At 59.6% G+C, this 18,590-nt stretch overlaps 1 protein-coding gene across 1 annotated transcript in view; it reads right to left on the bottom strand.

Moving 5' to 3' along the window:
* The window catches only part of ABLIM3 (actin binding LIM protein family member 3), a 56,280-nt gene that overhangs the window by 17,097 nt on the left and 20,593 nt on the right, over positions 1-18,590 (bottom strand). The window contains exons 2-6 of the mRNA XM_075509473.1: positions 7,554-7,691; positions 4,876-5,059; positions 4,368-4,480; positions 1,656-1,782; positions 1,425-1,518 (exon numbers count right to left, since the gene is read on the bottom strand). Coding sequence (XP_075365588.1) covers positions 1,425-1,518; positions 1,656-1,782; positions 4,368-4,480; positions 4,876-5,059; positions 7,554-7,691 — 656 coding nt within the window. The remainder of the gene's footprint in view (positions 1-1,424; positions 1,519-1,655; positions 1,783-4,367; positions 4,481-4,875; positions 5,060-7,553; positions 7,692-18,590) is intronic.

Below are 18,590 nucleotides of genomic sequence, written 5' to 3'. Positions count from 1 at the left end.
CCCAGGCAGAGGCAGATCCCTGAAGAGGGGGAAGATGCTGGAGGGCTCCTGGCACCTGGATGCTTTCAGGCCAGCCCAGCCAGCAGGACCAGAGGGGGTGACCGCTTCTTGGTAGGCTGTGAGTGAAACAGGCTGTAGATGTCCTGGAACAGCTCTCAGCAGGCTGGAGACCTACACAGCCACTGCCACTCCAGCCCACAGCACCTGCGGTCTGGCTTGCTGTGGAGTCACAGTACCTCTGATTTTGGGATACAGCTTCCTATTGCTGCTGTCTGGAGATGGCAGAGGTGTGGATGCCAATGCCACCTACACCTTTCCCTCCCACGAAGGGAAGGTCTCAGGAGTGACTGAGCACACTTTCAGCACTGCTGCCTCTCTACACCACCACAGCCCAGCCCCACAGCATCACCAGGGGGTCTAAAAATCACAACAGGTTTCATTCTGACATCTTTCCCTCTGTCTCCTGGCTCCTGAGCCTTTAGTTTACCCTCAGACCAGATTTTCTGGCTTTTTCTTTCCCCCTGCAAATGTTGGGGTAAGAAACGGAAAGCATGACAGGACACCTCACCTCCAGGAGCAGGGACTGTAGGAAGGACCTGACTGCCTGGCTGATGGGAAGGACCAGCCCTGATGGACCTCTCTGTCCCTCCCCAACAGCAAACCCCACTCCCCCCACCTCTGCTGGCTGTGCAGGTCCACCATAACCCAAAACATCCTCCACGGCCACCTGCATCCATCCTTGCTCTGGGATCCCCGTGGAATCCCTGCATCTCCCAGTGGCTCTGCCAGAGCAGCCTCTGCTGGCCAGCAAGGTGATGAGCAAAGCCCCCTCTGGATTTGGCCCAGGACAGGGGACCCCCTGCTTCAGTAGCTGTCCTGCAAAGGGGTGTGCCGTGGGGACGGCTGCCTGCAGGCAGGGTGCTGCAGCCCCTCGCCCAGGCTCCGCAGCGGGCAGCCATGCTGGCTATGTTTCCAAGGCAACAGGCAGGCTGCCTGCACAGGGATGCGCTCAGAAGGCGGGCTGGGGTGAGCATGGTGGGGACACTCCAGAGCCGGGCACGGTAGCAGCTGGTTAAGGCACGGTAGCAGCTGGTTAAGGCTACTGTCCCCACATCTTGGGCTCCAGACACATCCCAGCACATCCAGGCCACCACGCGCTCTGGCTGCTACTGAAGCTCCAGCACCCAAGCCACCTCTCCGAAGGTCTGCAGTGTGGCGTTGCTCCTTCCCCCACACCCACCCTCCAGAGAAGGTGGTCAGACTGTGTCCACACACCCGCCACAGGCCCCGAGAGACCAAGGGTAGCATGACAAGGGTGCAGGATGATGAAACTCCCACACCTCCCCAGGGCACGCACCTTGGAGCGGGACGCACACGGTCCCTATTACAGAGCGGGACAGGGTGGCCGAGGCCCCGGGACTCACCTCCAGGACCCTGCCGCTGATGTATCGGTCGCAGGTCTCGCACTTGATGCCGAACTGGGCGTGGTAGTCGGACTCACAGTATGGGACGCCATCCCTTTGGGAGAGGGAGGAGAAGGGGGTGAGCAGTGGGTGAGCCAGGCTGGGAACTCCTCACTGCAGCCCCAGCCCCGGGGGGTGCAGCGCAGCAATGGCCGGCATGGCCAAGCCTGCTGCCGGCACGGTGGCACTCACTTGCTGATGTACTCGCCGGTGAGGATGATCCCGCATGTTTGGCACTTGAAGCAGCTGACGTGCCACTGCTTCTCCAGGGCCAGGAGGGACTGGCCTTGCTTGATCTCCTCCTTGCAGCCTGCACAGTCTGAGGGGACAGAAGATGGGGGGAGAGCATGGGACCACCGCACCTCCCCGGCGGGAGGCTCCGCAGTGCGGCAGGAACACCCACATCTGCTGGCCCATGCCGAGGCACCCTGGCTGTTCAACCCAGTGCACCCCCTGCACTCAGAGAAAGCCCTGCCCCAGAGGACCTCCTTTTCTATGGGATGCTGCTGTTATAAAAACCCTGCTCCTGAGACCACTCCAGGGGCAGCCCCTTAGGGATAATTTCTTTATGGGGAATCATTTCTTTACAGGAATATGCCAGCTCTGCTTGTTCCCAGCAAAGGAGCCAGAAGGAAAGCCTCCTGCTGGACCTGGGAACTCTGAGGCACCGCTGGCACCCAGCCACCCCGGCCAAGCACCCACCGCAGCACAGAGCCCGGTCTCCCTGCAGGGCAGCGAGCTCAAACCAGGGCGACTGCATGGGCTGCTGGGGCCGTGCTGCCCTGGAAGGTCCCCGGGGGCTCCCCTCCGGGGTGGGAGCGGTGGGAAGTGTCTGGCAGCGAGCGCAGCAGAGGAAGGGCTGTGCTCTCCGGCAGCCGCGTCCGGCCCCGCTGCAGTATTTACGAGACTCCCTTCCTTCCCCGCTTCCCCTGGCTCCCATCAAGGCTGGGAGCAGGAAGCACATGGACCTCGGACCCCTGACCTTGACTCCTCCTTGTCCTCTTCTCCCCCTGGGCAGCAGGTTTGCCCGGATGGGGTTTCTCCTTAACTCCCTCCCTGCCGTGGCACCACAGAGGTGCAGCAGCCCCGCGCAGGCAGCCCGAGCAGGCAGGCTTTTCCACTGAGCCCATCCCCAGGCAGCTCCGCACCAAGTCTCTGCCCGCTGGGCAAAGCTAAGGGGGGGCAGGGGCGGATTTTTGACCCCTGGCAAAAAGCAGGCTGGCCAGCTCAGCTGAGCCCAGATCTGTTCCCTCTCACACAAGCGCTGCTGGTTTTTTTGTTGCCAGCAGGGCTGGGACTGCAGGGAGAGGCTCAGCATCCTTCTTCTAGGGATGTCCTCCCTGCAGAGTGCACCAGTGTGAGCTTCAGCAGGCAAACCTCCCCTGGCACCCAGTCTGGGTGGCACTGCCAGGGCACCTGGGCTGCAAGGGGCATGTGCAGGCAGCAGGCTTCATCTGACTGCTGCCTGCAGCTGCCTATGAATAAAGCATGGTGCCCTCAGGTAACCCCACTCTGCAGGTCAGGGAAGAGCGCTGGCAGGAAGGGGACGGGAAGGGAGAGGAAGGCAGGCAAGAGGCAGTGCGTGGCTGCCCTTCCCCTGCCCGCTGCCCCAGCCCTGCTATGGGAGACAGCGGGGTGCTGCGGGCTGGCCACAGCCTGCCTCTGGGCAGCTCAGGGTGCTGACGGAGGAAGATGGGCGAAGCCCTGTCCTCTGGCTGGGGCTCATTCAAACCCCGCCACGTCCCTTAACTGCACCAAGGCCATGGTGAGAGCTGGCGGGAGGCAGCCTGGGGGAGCTCCCACAGACCCATTAGCACCAACTCATAACTCAGTCCAAACAGCCACCGCCAGTGCCACCACGGTGACTGGTTGACAAGGACCATGGGTGGTGACACCACGGTCCCAGGTCCAGCTCTCACTGCAGTGTTTGGCTCCTGGCACTGATGCTCCAAGGCTTGCTTAACCGCAGCAGCAAGGGCCACTGCCCAGCCCCCCATGGCTCAGCCTGCTGACGTGGCAGGGTTTGGGCACCATGGTGGGGCACAGCTCCCAGCTCTCCCTGCCTTCTGCCACCTGCCCACGCACTGCGCTGAGACAGCTCCCCTGGGACTTGACAGCAGCAAACATGGGGCATATGGGAGACAGCGAAGCATGGACATTAACGCTGCAGTCCCATTGCTCTGGACAAGGGCTGAAGCAAGCCCCGTGTGCAGCAGCTGCATGCCGCAGGGATGCTCTGCCAGCCCCCAAGCACAGCACCCACGGGATGTTCTGCAGTGGCCCGGGGCAGAAAGCCAGCAGCAAGGAAAGACCTGGGGGGGGTAAAGCCCCATGAGAGGGAAATGACATGAAGAGAAGGTATCCCAAGGAACAACCTGGGGTCAAAACCAAGGCGAAATCCACCCAAAAGAGCCTGTCTATTGCTCTTGCTGAGTTTTAGCTTAGGTTCATGAGCACAAGGGGGTGAGCAGAAGAAGGCCTTTCAGTGCTTGTAGAGGCAGCAAGTAACACCAGTGTTGGGAAAGCCAGGCGAGCGGTCCCAGGGCTGGCACTCAGACAGAGACCTTGGTGCAGCCAGACACAAAGCAATGTCGGGCACCGCCTCGGAGCAAACCCAGCTCCAAAACCTCCCCACTGCCCCAGACAGCACCCGCCGGGGTGGCGGCACCCGCCCAGGTCACAAACAGGCCAAGGGAGTTTCTGAAACCAGCAGTGACCTGCAATCCCGGGTGGAGCCATGGGACTACTCTGTTACTCCTCCAAAACCTCCGTGAACACCCATGGTTCTGTGCAGCACTGCACACTGGCCCCAAAACCCATCCTGTCACCTCCCTGAGCACTGGTGCAGGGGCAGGTGGTCCCTCTCCTTGCAGCCATCACACAACACAAGAGCAGTCAACTTACGGCTGGGCCCATGGATCTTGATAGGTTTGGTACTGATGAGAGAATGGGAGCAGTTTTGGCAGACACAGTCCTTCCCACTGAACGTGACCTTGTCTCCGATGGGGAACGGCTTCCTGCAGGCAAGGAAAAGTGGGGAGGCATGAGCCACTTGCTCCTCTCCACACAGTGCTTGGGGCTGCTCGTGAGCTCCTTCCCCAGTGACCAGCGGGACTCGCGGTGCCAGGGAGCAGAAGGGCTCCAGGTGAGGGCTACAAGGGGAGGCAGGGAGCGTGCAATGTGTGCCGGGGCAGGAGGACCAATGCAGGTGTTAAGGCAGGTCTCCAGGCTGCAAAGGGAAGGGTTGGAGCCATTTCATTGCTTCCTATGGGTTTCCACTAAGAAAATGCAGAGGAGGTGCCTGTTGTGGTGCTGAGCGGGGAATGAACACCCCCCTCCCCGGTGCATGGCCAAGGGCTGCATGGGGCTTCTGCAGGGGGGTTGCACGCCCTCAGTGGTAGCTTCAGCTCACCTGCAGGTGCTGCAGACGAAGCACTTGGGGTGGTAGGTCCTCCCCAGGGCAGAGATGACCTCTCCAGTGATGAAGTCCCCGCAGCTGTCACAGCGGGTCCCATAGAGCTGCTGGTAGTCGTGGGTGCAGATGTACTCCTGGTTCTTAAAGAAGAAGCCCGACTGGGCCAGGTCGCAGCCGCACACTGCGGGGGGAGGACACGCACCCGTCAAGGGGGCAGCAGGCAGGTCTAGCCCCGGGGCCCGGCCGGGATCCCCGAGTCCACCTCTGCTGCTTCTCGGAGGGTTTCCCTGCCCACCAGCCGCGCTGGGGCCTTCCCCCAGCACCACAAGATGTCAGTGTTGGGCTGCGGCGGGGTGCAGGATGGTGCTGCCCAGACAGCCAGGGCCGGGCACTCCCAGAGGAAACCCCAGTGCGGGGACGGGAACCCCTGAAGCCCCCACTCGCCTTGCACAAACAGCCCAGGAGGGCCCGTGGCACCCCCTCCTGGACCCACAGCACCTGGATGGGGCTCAGCCCCTCCGTTCGACACTCACACGGTGTTGGGCAGCCAAGAACAAGACCGCAAAGGGTTGGGCATGCCCTAGAGACAGCTGGGGAGAGGTCTTCTCCACGCCCTGGGGCTCGGCCTTCTCCATGATGAGCCATCTCCACTCCCTGGCCTGGATGTGAGGCTATGCCCTAATGGGAACAGGTCCTGGGACACACTGGGGTTGGTGCTCTCACTGCTTGTTTTTCCATAGGTGTCCAGCCCAGCCTCGCTTCCTTCCCTGCTGTGGGAACCGTGGGTGGTGCACGGTCCATCAGAGTAATCCAAGGAGATGTGGCAAGCCCTGGCCCTTAGTGTCATTTCCCTCCTACGTCTTCTCCATCCACAGAGAGACCTTGAGAGTATCAGACCCTGGAAGGCACCTCAGAACGGCACAGGGACCAGGTCCTGGGGCCTTTGCACGATGCCCACCACCCGTCCTGCAAGGTGGTGGGGTGGAAGGGGGAACTACAGAGCAACTGAGCGCCCACTGGCACGGCCCACCTTGGTCTCTGCTTTACCCCTCACGCCCAAGCACCCCTCTGTCCTGTCCTCACACACCTCACCTGCACCTGTGGGCCAGCCCACACAGCAGCCACCCTCCCCAGGGCACAGCTGGACCCGCAGGCCCACAGGGGCAGAGATGCAGCTCCTCTCCTGGAGCTGTGGCCAGACAGCGGGGGGGTACGGGGCCAGCACCCGCTGCTCTCTGAAACAGCCTGCCAGCATTTCCTCGTCAGTGGCGAGGGACAGGCCACCAGCTCTGGCACAGTAACAGGAAGCAGAAGCAAGAAAAACTGAGGCAGGCCTGGGCCCCGTTTGGTGTGGGACCCAGAGCATACCCCCAGGAACCGCACCAGCCACGCCAGGCTCCTGGGGACAAGCCGTGGGGCTGGCGTGGGAGCCGGCAGCAGCCAGCCTGAGGTGGCAGGGGGTAAGAGCTGTGAGGGAAGGTGAGACAGGAGGATTTCCTCTCATTATTTATTGCCTTTCACTTGGAAATCAGGCAGCGAGCACTGCCAAGCTCTCCCTGCGGCTCCTGGCCCCTTTGAAGCCAGAGGCTGTCTGAGCTCTTTGTCTGGATGGCAGCTCCCACTCCTCCACACAGCAAGGCGGGAAGGGGCTCGGCACAGTGCCCCCCACCTGCAGGTCAGCCCCAAGGGCAACCTGGGGCCCACACCCCCTCCCAGAGACCCGGGGCTGCCCACACCATGGGGGACTGGGGCTGCAGCAGGGGTGGTGACAGCCCAGGGAAGAGTCCCCTCCGGCCAAACCCTCTGCCCCCAGGGGAGGAGCAGCAAAGCATGGCCAAGGGGACAGGGATTTATATCCTGCTTAGCACAACGTGCTGGGAGCTTGGAAGACCAGAGACCTTTAAAAAGCCCTGGTAATGGGATGCTTTACAACCTACAGAAGTGGCCACTGGCCTGGAGAGCGGCTGCTTTAATAAACACGCTAAAGGAGCCCTTCAGTGTCAGCTCTGGGCCGTTAGCTTTTACTGCACTGCAGCTCTCCTCTTGTGCTCAGGGAGGATTTGAGCAACCTCTCTCCTCTATTTCTGCCAGCCCCTAGGGGCCACCGAGCCCCAGCTGCAGCACACGGCATCCCACGGCACCTCGGTTGCATCCCACGGCACCTCGGTTGCATCCCACGTGTGGGTGGCAGCAATCCGTCACCCGCCCCCAGCCCCATCAGGAGCTGCTCCCGGTGTCTCCCCCGCCTCACTGCCTCTCAGCCAGGCTGGTGACACCTCCTCCTCCTCTCAATTCGGGGGCAGGCAGGTGGCTGAAGGACACGGTGGCCCCCCGAGATCACAGATGGGCCGTGGGTATGCTTGGGACCAGCGCAGCGTGGGCTGTTGGCATTCAGGCAGCTCGAGGGTACTGATGGTGCCCAGGTCTTGGCCACCCCTGTTCACAGCCTGCCAGCTCTGGCATCACACAGGGGCTTTGCCTGCACCGTGCCAGCCCTGTGCCGTTGCGCCCCGCCTGCACTGGGCCACATCCATCCCTGCAGGAACTGCCACCCCCGGGCGTGTGACCACATGTCAGTGGGCCAGGTACATTTGTCCCCAGCTCTTTGCTTTCCAGACTGCACTGGGGGCCATGGGGCAACCTGGCCACCAGCTCTTTGAGTGGCTCTGTCCTACCTTGGCAGGTGAAGCAGCGGATGTGGAAGTGATTGCTCTGGACGCGCACCACCTCTCCCTTGCAGGTGTCCCCGCAGCGGTAGCACTGGATGATGGTGGAGCTGCTCCCAGGGGTGTAGGGGTTTTGCTGATAGGGAACTGCTGGCAGAAAGGAGGGAGGGAAAAGCAAGAGAGGGGAAGGGTCTGTTAGCATTCAGGGCACACAGACAGGCATCACGGCACTGACCTCAGCTGGGCAGCTGCAGAAGAGCCCTCCGGCAACTGCGACACAGCAGCCGGACATCAGGCCATCGCTAAGTGCAAAGGACAGCCAAGATCGTGCCAGCGCCCAGTGACTCTGAGCTGGGTCCACATCCCTGTCTGGATTTGGGATTTGCCTGTCCCCACAAAAGAGCCTCTACCCATGTTTGGCTCCCAGGTTTGCAATCCTAAGAGCTGTGCAGCGCAAGTGCCTGGGCACTGCTCCGTCCCTGTATGGATAACCAGGTCACCCGCACCATCACCCCAAAGCCATGCAGAGCTCCCCAGGTGCTCTCCTGTCCCTTAAGCAGGTGCAGAAAGGACAACGCAGGGACCAGCTAACCACCGGCTCTGCTCCGCTCAGCCCTCAGGCAGCCCTGGCTTGCTGCTGACCTGCTCAGAAACATGCCAGCGAGCACTGATTTGGCAGCAGCATGGGAAGGAACTGTTGTTTTTTGGAGCTTCCACTTGTTTGGTTAGGAACTGGATGAAGAAGTCATTTTTCAAGGAGCTTTCAAACATCACAGCAATTGAGTGTTTGGCCCTGGTGGGACTCTCACCTCCTCAGCGAGGAGCAGCATCCCAGCCCTGCTGCTCCTTCCGGAGCGGCACCACGGCGCGTGCAGGGTCCACTGGGGACAGCAGAGGAGGGGAGGGCAACGTGGCTCCCCCGGAGCTACAAGCAAGAGCCGACCTTCGCCTGTTGCAGATGGTCCTGGCACTCACCTCCACTCCTCATCCCCCTCCAGCAGCTCTGCAGACCACCACAAAGGGCTGATGCTCTGCAACCTTGCCCCATGCTCCAGGGGGGGAACCATACAGAGCAGGGGGTCTTTCCTCTGTCTCAGCACAATCCCCAAACACACACAGAAAACATTTTAAAGAGCAGCTCCTGCTTTCCTTGCCTCACTTGCAAGACCATGGGCTGCTTGCAGGAGCTCTGGGCTGGCTGACACCATGCTAACCTCTGCAGGCAGGGGCCAAGCAGCAAAGGACTTGTTTGCTGTAAGATTTCAGAGAAGAAGTTGCAATTTGGGCAACTCGAGCAGTGAAGGGCAGGATTTCAATGGACCAGAGACTTTCTGACCCAGTGCTGAACTGCATTCCCAGGAACAAGAGAAGCAGCTGATTGAAACCTGGTATGTGAGCTCCCTCCAGAGCAGGGAGGAAGGGGCACAGGACAGAGGAGATCACTCATCAGAGAGGCTCCTCGTTCACCGTGGGGCAGATCGTGTGACAGGGAACAGAAACAACCCATTATTGGCTTCAAAAGCAAAGAAAGAGAAGTCAAAATGACATTGAGACTGTCTCACAGTAAAATGCCATCCCATACGCCAAGCGCCCAGACACACGCTCTATGGACACGCAGCACTGCTCACGACTGGGAAAATGGGCTGACCCTCCCTGACCACTGCTCCATCCCCTGGGGCTATGGAACTGCTGGGGACTGGCTGCCTTGCCAAGTCCGACCTGAGGGCTGGAAGGAAAGCTGAGGTGTTTTCCTGTGAGTGCTCCCCAGCAAAGCTCAGGATCCAGCCTTGACATGAACTTCCAGGAGTTGCTGGGACTTCCCTCCTGATCGTGCTCGTGCAGGCCAAGAGCTCTCAGAGGCCAACAGAGGTACCTGAGGTACTAAAGGGTACTGCAGTGCCAACAGAGGAGCTATAAAATGGGAGTCAGGCCTGGAGCTCAGACCAGCAGAGACACTAACTAGCCTAGATGTAAATCACTTTGAGGACCCAAATACGATGAAGGACACCTGTAAAGGGAGCAGGGTACTCCCACCCATGCTTTTGCAGGCATGTTTTGCAGGGAAGCACAAGCCCTGGGAAGAGGGGTCCAGGACCTCCTGCGGCAGCTGCTTCTGGCGGGCGCCCATGAACTCTGCGGCAGCCTGGGGGGACCCAGGCCTGACCCCAACAAGATCTCCTGAAGCTGGAATAAATGGGGGATCTCTTCTGTAGGGGTCTCCAGCAGAGCAAGAGTTACAGCACTGAAACTTCCTCCCACACACCCCATGCTCTCACTCTCGCTGAGAACGAAGGGGAAGCCAAGCCCTGGGACACAGCCACGGCAATCCACAAAGCTCGGAGAGAAAAGCAGGAGGGAGGTAGGGTGAAACGCTGGGAATTAATCAACACTTAAACAAACATTAATAATAAAAAAAGGGGAAGAAAAAAAATAATCAATGTCAGAAAATGCAGGCATCACTTATTCCAGGCTTCTGGTCTCTAGGGGAAACTTCTTGGTGTCCATAGCAACACATCGCCAAGCCCCTGCACTGGCAGGTCTGACGGGAGGGAAGGCAGAAGAAAAGGAGTTGAGGATGGAAGAGATGCTCATAGCTGCGTTATGCCGATGGCAGAGATGAAAATCGATACGGTCGCTCCTATTTGTACCCACGGAGATGGGTCAAGACCCAGCTTAGGGCACCATCGCCCTCCTGCCTGCTGGCTTTGTTCAGCACTAAGCCGAAAATTCCCTGATTTGTGATTAACCTCCGGCCCATGCTGGAATTTTGCTCCGGGAACATTAATGCATTGTTTTGCTGGGGCTCTGCTTGTTTTTGAGCAGGCAGCTGCCCACCTCGTGGCCTCGTGCAAGAAGTATTACACATCACAACACTCCTGAGCAGAGGGACAGCTGAGCAGGGCAAAGCTCATTACACCAAAATAATCCAGTAATAATGTAAGTAGCATTAGTGGACTCACAGGTCGAGATACAGCAGCCAGGGTGAGGGGGTGGGAGCTGCCCAAGGAATGCCTTAATCTCACCCCAGTTTGCTCTTGCTTTTGCTGGTAGAGCGGGAAATTAAGCTAGCTTCGCTGCAGCACAAAATGCTGCCCAGGTCTGGATTCCTGAGGGGCTGCCCCCATGTCCCGGCTGGCACTTGATCCACAGAGTCCGAGGAGCCGCTGTGGCCACAGCCATGCAGCAAGCTGCTGCACGGGGCTGCGTGGGCACCCAACAGATTTCCCACTGATCCAGATTAAGGTGGCACCTCTGGTCAGGGATCGGTGCCCTGCACAGTCTTAGGGACTGACGGCGGCAGCCATAAACAAGCAAGAGAGCTTGTGACCTAGTGGGGGGAGAAATGGTGCCCCAAACAACACCCAAGGCTGTATAGAGGAGCTTTGTCCCCTGGGAGGACAGAGGGACCTCACCCAAGAGATCCTCCAAGCCATGCTGCAGCGAGCAATCTGCAGGTTCCTGCTGCGCATCCCTGGGCAATCCCCCTCCTTCAATTCCTGGAGCACCCACCTTCCACTTCAGGAGAGTCAACAACCTTGTTTGCCTTCCTGTGCTCTTCCTGCACAGCATCCCAGCCCTCCACAGAAGAGCAGCAGGAGTGGGAAGTGCTGAACCCTTGCACTGCCTCTGAAATGCTTTAAGCCCTTCAGGAGGCAGGGCCTGATGGGAGATGATCCCCATCTACCTTGGAGGGATGGCAGCTCAACACCAATGCAGATAACAGGGCACAGCCCCCCAGGATGGGCTCAGGGCTGAAAGACTGACACAAAGCAAGCTCCACCAGCGTCTTGGGACCCCCACCCAGGCAGCCCCGTGTACCACAGTAGCAACCCAGAACCAAGTTTCCAGGAGCACAAGCTGCAAGGAACAGGACACTCAGGGGCATTTATAAAGATTCATCCATCATCCCTTACCGGGATCAGACCAGGTCCTGCTGGCTTCCCACCTATCTCCCTCTCCCAGCTCATTAGCCCTCCAGCAAGGTCAGTTAGGTAGAAACTGCTGCAAGTGGGGTTTGCATCATTAGCAACAGGTAACTGGAAGCTCCCACCCAGCTCAGAGAGCTGCCCTGACTCTGTGTTTGCTATCAGCATGTTTAGGAGACAGCATCTCCACAGGGGGATGGGGAGGCCTAATTTAATTAATTACCAGTAATTAATATTTGCACAATGCTCGGAGAGCCACAGGTGAAGGGGACTGTGGAAAAGCAAAGCATTCACCCTTTAATTTAATAGCAAGAGGTGGTGCCACCATGGGAAGCTGAGGTGGGTGGGTGTCAGGGGGTGGGAGGGGGTGCTGCTGGGGCTGAGCACTGGCATGTGCAGCCAGGTCTGAGCAAGCAGGTGCTGGCTGCACATAGGGGAGATGTCCCTGCTGGGTGCTGTGGGCGTCAGCATGGGATCCAGCTCCAGGGGGTGCTGGGTGTGTGCCTGGGTGAGACCCGAGTTGGGGTGGATGCCGGGAGGTGAGGGGGAGCAGCAGCAGCAGTGTGTCAGGGCAGATGATGCTGTCAGGAGTCCTCACACCTCCATAGGGCTGAGCCCCCTTCCAGAAGCCGCCGTCTCCCACTTCTCCCGCTGCCTCGCAGTGAGCAATTCACCCCAGTCATCCTCTGCACACTCGCTGCGCTAACTGGGGCTGTAAATCATCCTCTCGCAAAAACCCGCTGGGGGTGGTGGGACCAGCGTGGCACGGCGGGCGCACGGGATGCGCCTGCCCTGCTGGGCTCAGCTGGCAGACCCTGTGCCCTCGTGTTCCTAGGGAAGGGCCTCTGCCACGGCACTGGGCGAAGGCGAGGAGGGGGACGGGAACGCGGCAGGGGCTGTGGCAGCTCAGGAAGAGGAAGCCCAGCCCCGCCAGCGCACCGGCCCCAGAGGCGTCGAGGCCGAGGGCGGCAATGACTGGCCAGAAAGGAATTTTGCTGGAAGCGCTGGAGGCTGAGGGAGAGGCTGGGGTGAAGCACCGGCTATGGGACACAGTGTGCTGGGCTGGGGGTGGAGAGCAAAGGGGTGCAGAAGAGACCCCCGCTAGGTTGCGGGCAGAAAGAGGTGGCATTCCGGGAGCCTGCACCCCAAATCCTCTTGCCGCAGCAGGGGTGCAGGGCGACCCGGCCAGCTCTGAGCCCTGCGGGAGGCGAGGGAGAGGATTTCCCCTCCAGGCGGGAGCTGTGCTGCGTCCCGAGGGCGGCCGGGGAGGAAGGGTGGGAGCTCCAGTGGCCATGGGATATGGGTTTCTCATCAGCAGCAGCGCTGAGGGCTCCTGTCTGCCATCTCACAGCAGCCAAAGAGCTCGGCTATGGCTGTACAAACGCCTTTGGGAAGGAAGGGAGGTGGGCTCGGAGCCAAATGGTACTGGTGCTGCAGGCGGCATGGGGAAAGCTGCAGCCGGCTGTCCTGCCAGGACTGCCTCCGACCCCGGGGCGCAGGAATGAGCCTGCTCTGGCCACCATGGCTGCTCGCCTGCCCCAGCTCCCTGCCAAGAACGTGACGGTGGGGAAAGGCACTGGGGGCTGTCAGCAGCGGATAGCCGGGTAAGGGGCACAATGTGGGTATGTGGACCCCGCTGTGCCGGTGCTGGTGGCCCAGCTGAAAGATCAGCCAAATTACCCCTGAAATAGAGGAAGGGCCAGCATTTGGGGTGCTCAGCTCTGGTGGCGAATCTAACACCTGCTGTGACATCTGCATGGCCATCTCATTGCTCAGGCAGCTGGCCACTGCTTTCCATCAAGCTTCTGCAGATAGAAGTCATTTTGACCAAGAAGAAAATTATATATTTATCTTTGGTCAAAATATTTTCTCTTCTGATCTTTCCCCTAAGTAAAATCCAGAAGTGTCACATGATTCCTTACTTAATATTTAGGTTTTTAGGCTGGGTGCTCCTGATAAAGGAACGGGCTGAGGGCAAGTACCACAGATCTGCTGTGGGATAGTTTGAGCCTGGAGCAGCTCCGGCTGCTTCTCCCAGTGTTTGCATTGCATACATTGCTGTCCCCACGCGTGCAGCACAGGAGTGGGCTGTGACGGGCACTGGCAGGGAAGGTGGGCAGGGAGTGGGGCAGTGGGGGGAGCGTGGGCTGGGAGCAAAAGGGACCACCTGCCTTACACAGAGCAGGCACTGAGGTATTTCCAAATCATCGGAAAACAGTCCTGTTAGTCAGCACAGAGTGTCGTGCAGGCAGGATTATGAACCCCAGCCAAGTCCATGCCAGCCTCTCCTCTCCCAGCTCGCAGGCAGAGCCATCTGCAGCTTACGGCTAAAAATCCTCCACTGTGTCACAGCTCCTAATCTAGCCCTAGGCTTCCCTAATTAGATCATGACCAATTATTGCTTCCACCTGCCTCACGCTGTCCCCTTGCCCCCCCGTCACTCCCGCACCACGTCACCTCCCTCGGCGTGACACAGGACACAAACAAGACATAGGTGTCGTGAGGACGGCAGCCAGGAGAGCTGCAGTGGCACATGCCAGTGCGGGCGAGGGCACGTGCAGCCCGGGCACGAGGCCGGCAGCAGGACAGAGCTGGGATGGGGACGATGGGCCAGCAGCGGCATCGCACAGGGGAGGGAGCCCTCGTTAGCTGGGTATCATGGGGAGGACCTGAATGAGCGTGGTTCATCACAGAGGATAACAGCAGCTCGATCCTTCCCAGCCAAGCTCTGTGCAAGTACTTTCACTGCAGAGGTACGTCAAGGATGCAGGGCAGGGGTGCCAGTCCTGTGCTCCCGCCCTGCACCACCCTCGCTGCTCCCCATCCACCGTGTGCCACCGCCTGGCCTGTCTGCGGCTCCCCCCACCCGCTGCCTCTCCCGGGAGGGCTGGCAGCCAGGCGAAACCACTGCAACAGGCTCCTAATGAGCTCAAATGCATGTTCTGGCCCTGCTCCAGCCCCCAGTCCTGGGGCTCACTGTGGATTTTAACCTTGGGATGCTCGAAGGCTCACGCCCTGCCTTGGCAGGACGGCAGGCGGGAAGGATGGGGGACGGGGGTGCGGACACAGCCCAGAGAGCTGGCAGCACCGTGCTTTGCACCGCGCAGGTGGGACACAGAGGGGTGCAGCGAGCAGAACCAGACTCTCCTCTTGCTCTCCTCTGCAAGCTCCCAGCTGGGAAGCAAGGCAGCCAGTGCTGAGGGGGTTCCCCAGTGCTGGGGGGGTTCCCCAGAGCTCATGTCAAGCTGGAACTGGGAGGAGGCAGCAAACTGTCACTGTCACACAGACTCAAGTGGTGGCAGCCGCTGTGGCTGGCCAGCGATGTGGGAAGGTGCCCAAATGGGTGCCAAAGCCTCGTGCTAACAGCAAGGGCATGGCAGGACCATGTGCAGGGATGGGAGCTGGTCTGCAGGGGGGACGCACTGCTACTGCTCTGAAAAGAGAGAGGAGGGAGGTCAAAAACACAGTTGGAGGAGACAAAGGAGAAGGGTAAAGAGAAAGAGGGAAGGAGAGAAGGAGAAAAAGAAAGAGGATAGAAGGAAAAAGGAAAAAAAGATGGAGCAGTGACTAGCGAGGGCCCTGCCCACACAGCAGAGTTTGTTTCTGGCTGCATTCATGGAAATTATTCTCCAAACGCGAGTGCTGAGGAAGCCGGCAATTGTCTCCCCGCACTGACCCGGCTGCCGGCAGCTGCCCGTGCCTGCCTGCAGGATGTTTACTTCCCCAGCACGCGCAGCCCAGGCAGGGCCGTAATGTGCCGGGGAAACCCAAAGACCCCACTGCCAGCTGAGGCTGCAGCAGGTTTTACCTCCTCCCCTGCAGAAACCTGCAACCCCCTGGGGAAGCCCCCTGCCACCACCCACCCCCAGCCCCACTGCCAGCACGGCCGTGGGGTGGGCTGGGCGAGGGGCCCCAGCATGTCCCTGGTTTGCTGAAAGCACCGACTGCTGCAATCGTGATTTTTCCAGATTCTCAACAAAAAGAGGAAAAAGTTGCTCTTCTAGTTCTTGCAGCTGCAGGGAAATTTGAAGACCTCAGTGCAGAGCAGCATGAAAACAGAAAGCCTTGTGTAGTGCTCACAAGCTTCCCCAGCCTGACAGCTATTCCCTGGGCTGCCCAGAGCTAGTGAGCCAGAGAGCATGCTGTCCTAACAACCCCAGCCACCCAGCCCAGCAGCAGCCAGGGAGCACCACAGCGAACAAGCCTGCCCATGGCACCCTCACTCGCAGGGTTGCAGCTACGGTCACACCCAGAGCACCACTGAGGCAAGAGTCATCGTCCAGGAAAAGAGGTCCTTTCGGACTCACCAGGCAAAGGAGGAGGACGAGCACCCTGCCGCAGGCTAAATGGCATTCCCAGCTCTGTGCTGATCTGTGCCACGGGGTGGGTGCCCGGAGCTGGGCTGCAGCCCTTGCTACCGATGCTCTCACCCCAGTAGCAGCACCCTCTCAGAGGCATTGGGGTTTTTAACAGCATTCGCTTCCCAGCACAGGACCACCCTTTAAAGTTTACTTGTCACTCACCAGCCCCTGCTACTAAATAAATGAAAAAGCAGAGGGCTTGGTAGGAGCAAGCCTCCACCGCCTGGCCAGTGCTGCGGCATGGGGCCAGCACCTCTTGAGAGCTTCACTAACACTTTCCCTTTCCTGCAAGGGCCCTGCTGGGACGGCTGCACGGGGGCTGGAGGAGGGCGAGGGGCCAGGAGTATGGCTGTGCACCCCTGTGCGTGGGAGCTTGGGGGACATGGAGCAAGGGAGGGGGCTGGAGCAAGGCAGGAGGTCTTGGGGGTGCAGCACTGGAAAATAACACACATTAGAAGGAGTTTAACATATGCAGTTGAACACACGTGCTTGCAGCCACATTAGTGCATGGCTTGCGTGGTATGTATATGCCCTCCACGCTGGCTGCTTTTCTCCCATCTCCAACAAGCACTGCCGGGGTCTTTTTTTCCCAGATAATACTTGTACAGCTTGTCATGGCAACAAGATCTCCTTGAACTGCAATTGCAGCCGGGACGCCTGGTGCTAGCACGTTTGCCTGTCTGCAGACATCACAGAAGCCTCTTCCAGCAGAGGTCTGGGCTCCACAGACCCCCAGACTGGGTGCGAGCAGGACCACCAAGGGAGGGCAGCAGCCTGCCTCCCCATGACAGGCCCAAGCTGCCCCCCAACCAGGATTTGGGGATTTTTTGCAATGACTAACAGACAGCACCAGGCAGTTCCTCCCATTTCATCCCCTCCAAGAAGGGTCTGTGGGATACTCAGCCCCCCTGCACTGGGCCAGCTGCTCCCCACCTTGAGCATGCCCCCCCCCAGCAGCAATTTGCAGGAGGAAGGGAAGAACTGGGCAATGTGGGAGAAGGAAGGCTGTGCATGCAGCAGCCCCCTCCTCGAAGGCAGGGCAGGGGCTGCTCCTCCCACGGGCACCCTCTGGGCACCGCGCTCAGAGCTGCAGGCAAAATCCTGTTGGCTACTGCCCACCTCTGCTCCCAGCACCGTGCTTGCACCAGGAGCTGCTCTCCACAAGCAATATAACATGCAGTATCACACCCAGAGCGCCTGTCCCATCGGGGCCCTGCACTGCATCCCAGAACTGACACCAAGTGCTGCAGATAACCACGCAGGTCAGAGAGGAGGAGTTCAGCCCCTTGACAGCTCGCAGAAAAGAGATCCCTCAGCACCTGGTGTACCATATCTGCATGCAGGCTGAATGCGCCGCAGCTGCCTGTATATCTTACATGGCATGCCCAGTCTCCCAGGCAGGCATGGTATTTCCACCGAGCACAGGGCTGGAGACGTAGTACTCAACGGGGAATCACAGGCTCTAGGAACGGCAATAAATCTCCAAAAGGCACAGCTCGAATTTCACAGTAACTATTTAATTCCCCTCCCTATTATCCCTGAGAATATTTTAGCAGTTCTTGGCGTCTTGGGGAGAGGAAGAGAAAGGCTAGATTACATTTTAATTAATAATGGCTGAAATGCATGGCTACCCAGGGCAGGAACCGTGGTAAGCCTGGAGCAGGGAGTTACGCTGAACAGGAGGGGTCGGTATGGCAGGCACCAAAGGGCTGGTGCTGGGTCCTGCGCCCGGGTGGCTCCTGGGCTCTGGGGCTCCAGCTGTGAGCAGCTGCCTCCGGCCCATTCCCAGGCAGGAGCAAGGATGCTCTGCACCTCTGCAAGCCGGGTGGCTACTTTCCTTCTTGCTCTTAAAATCTTTGCAGGGACATTAGCTAGTCACAGCCCTGAAGCTCATGCCCCACTCTGGCAGAGGTCAGACTCATGAAGGAGTCCCAGAATAGCCCAGTGAAGGGGGAGCTGCCCTGATGGTGAAGCTGGGGAGTGGCAGCTGTCTGCATGGCCAGCCCCAGCTGCAGCGCCTGGAGGTGGCTAAGGCTCTTAGTTGCTAGAGCCTGGGTTCAGTGGGATACCAGCAAGGACTGCAGCAGTCCCAAGCATGCTTTTGGGGTGAGCCAGACTGCTCCTTGCTGGTGCAGCTCCCCAGCATTGGGCTATCCAGATCCACTGCAGTGGTATGAAGCCCGCCCCACCAGCAACTTGAGACTAGCAGTACTGGGAAGTGAGATGCTTCCCCCAGCATGCAAGATACACATCCCATCCCATGAGGGCTACAAGGTGACTTGTGCTGCCAGCTCTGCTGGGTCTCCCACCCCCTGCAAGAGCAGCCTGGCTGAGAAAGCACCCTGGTCTGATGAATCAATAAGCAGCAGGAGTGAAGCCCAGGGTGATGCAGAGATGCAGGAGCCAGGGGGGAGCTACTGAGAGGCCCCAGCCTTGTGCTGTGCATCCCAGCCGTGCAGCAGGGGGTCACAGCCCTCACGGCATGTGCCAGGAGAGGCGAGACCAGGCTCCTACAGTGCTGCACAAACCCCACCCTTTTATGCACAAACCCAACAACAACGTGGCCAGGGACACTGCGAGAGCCGACAAACGTGCTCCTGCCCTCTCGCCCCTGCGCACATCTCTGCAGCGTCCCAGCCCCAACCCGCACCCAGAGGCATGCCCTGCCTGCCGTGTGCAGCCAGGGCACCGCGCTGGGACCGTTCCCGCGCCAGCGTTTGTGCGCTCCCACCAACCGCTGCCTCCCCAGCAGATGTGCA

The sequence above is a fragment of the Mycteria americana genome, chromosome 8 (assembly GCF_035582795.1).
Source record: "Mycteria americana isolate JAX WOST 10 ecotype Jacksonville Zoo and Gardens chromosome 8, USCA_MyAme_1.0, whole genome shotgun sequence".
In the NCBI taxonomy this organism is placed as follows: domain Eukaryota; kingdom Metazoa; phylum Chordata; class Aves; order Ciconiiformes; family Ciconiidae; genus Mycteria; species Mycteria americana.
The sequence above is the reverse complement of the archived record's forward strand: the minus strand, read 5'-3'. Positions and strand labels throughout refer to the sequence as shown.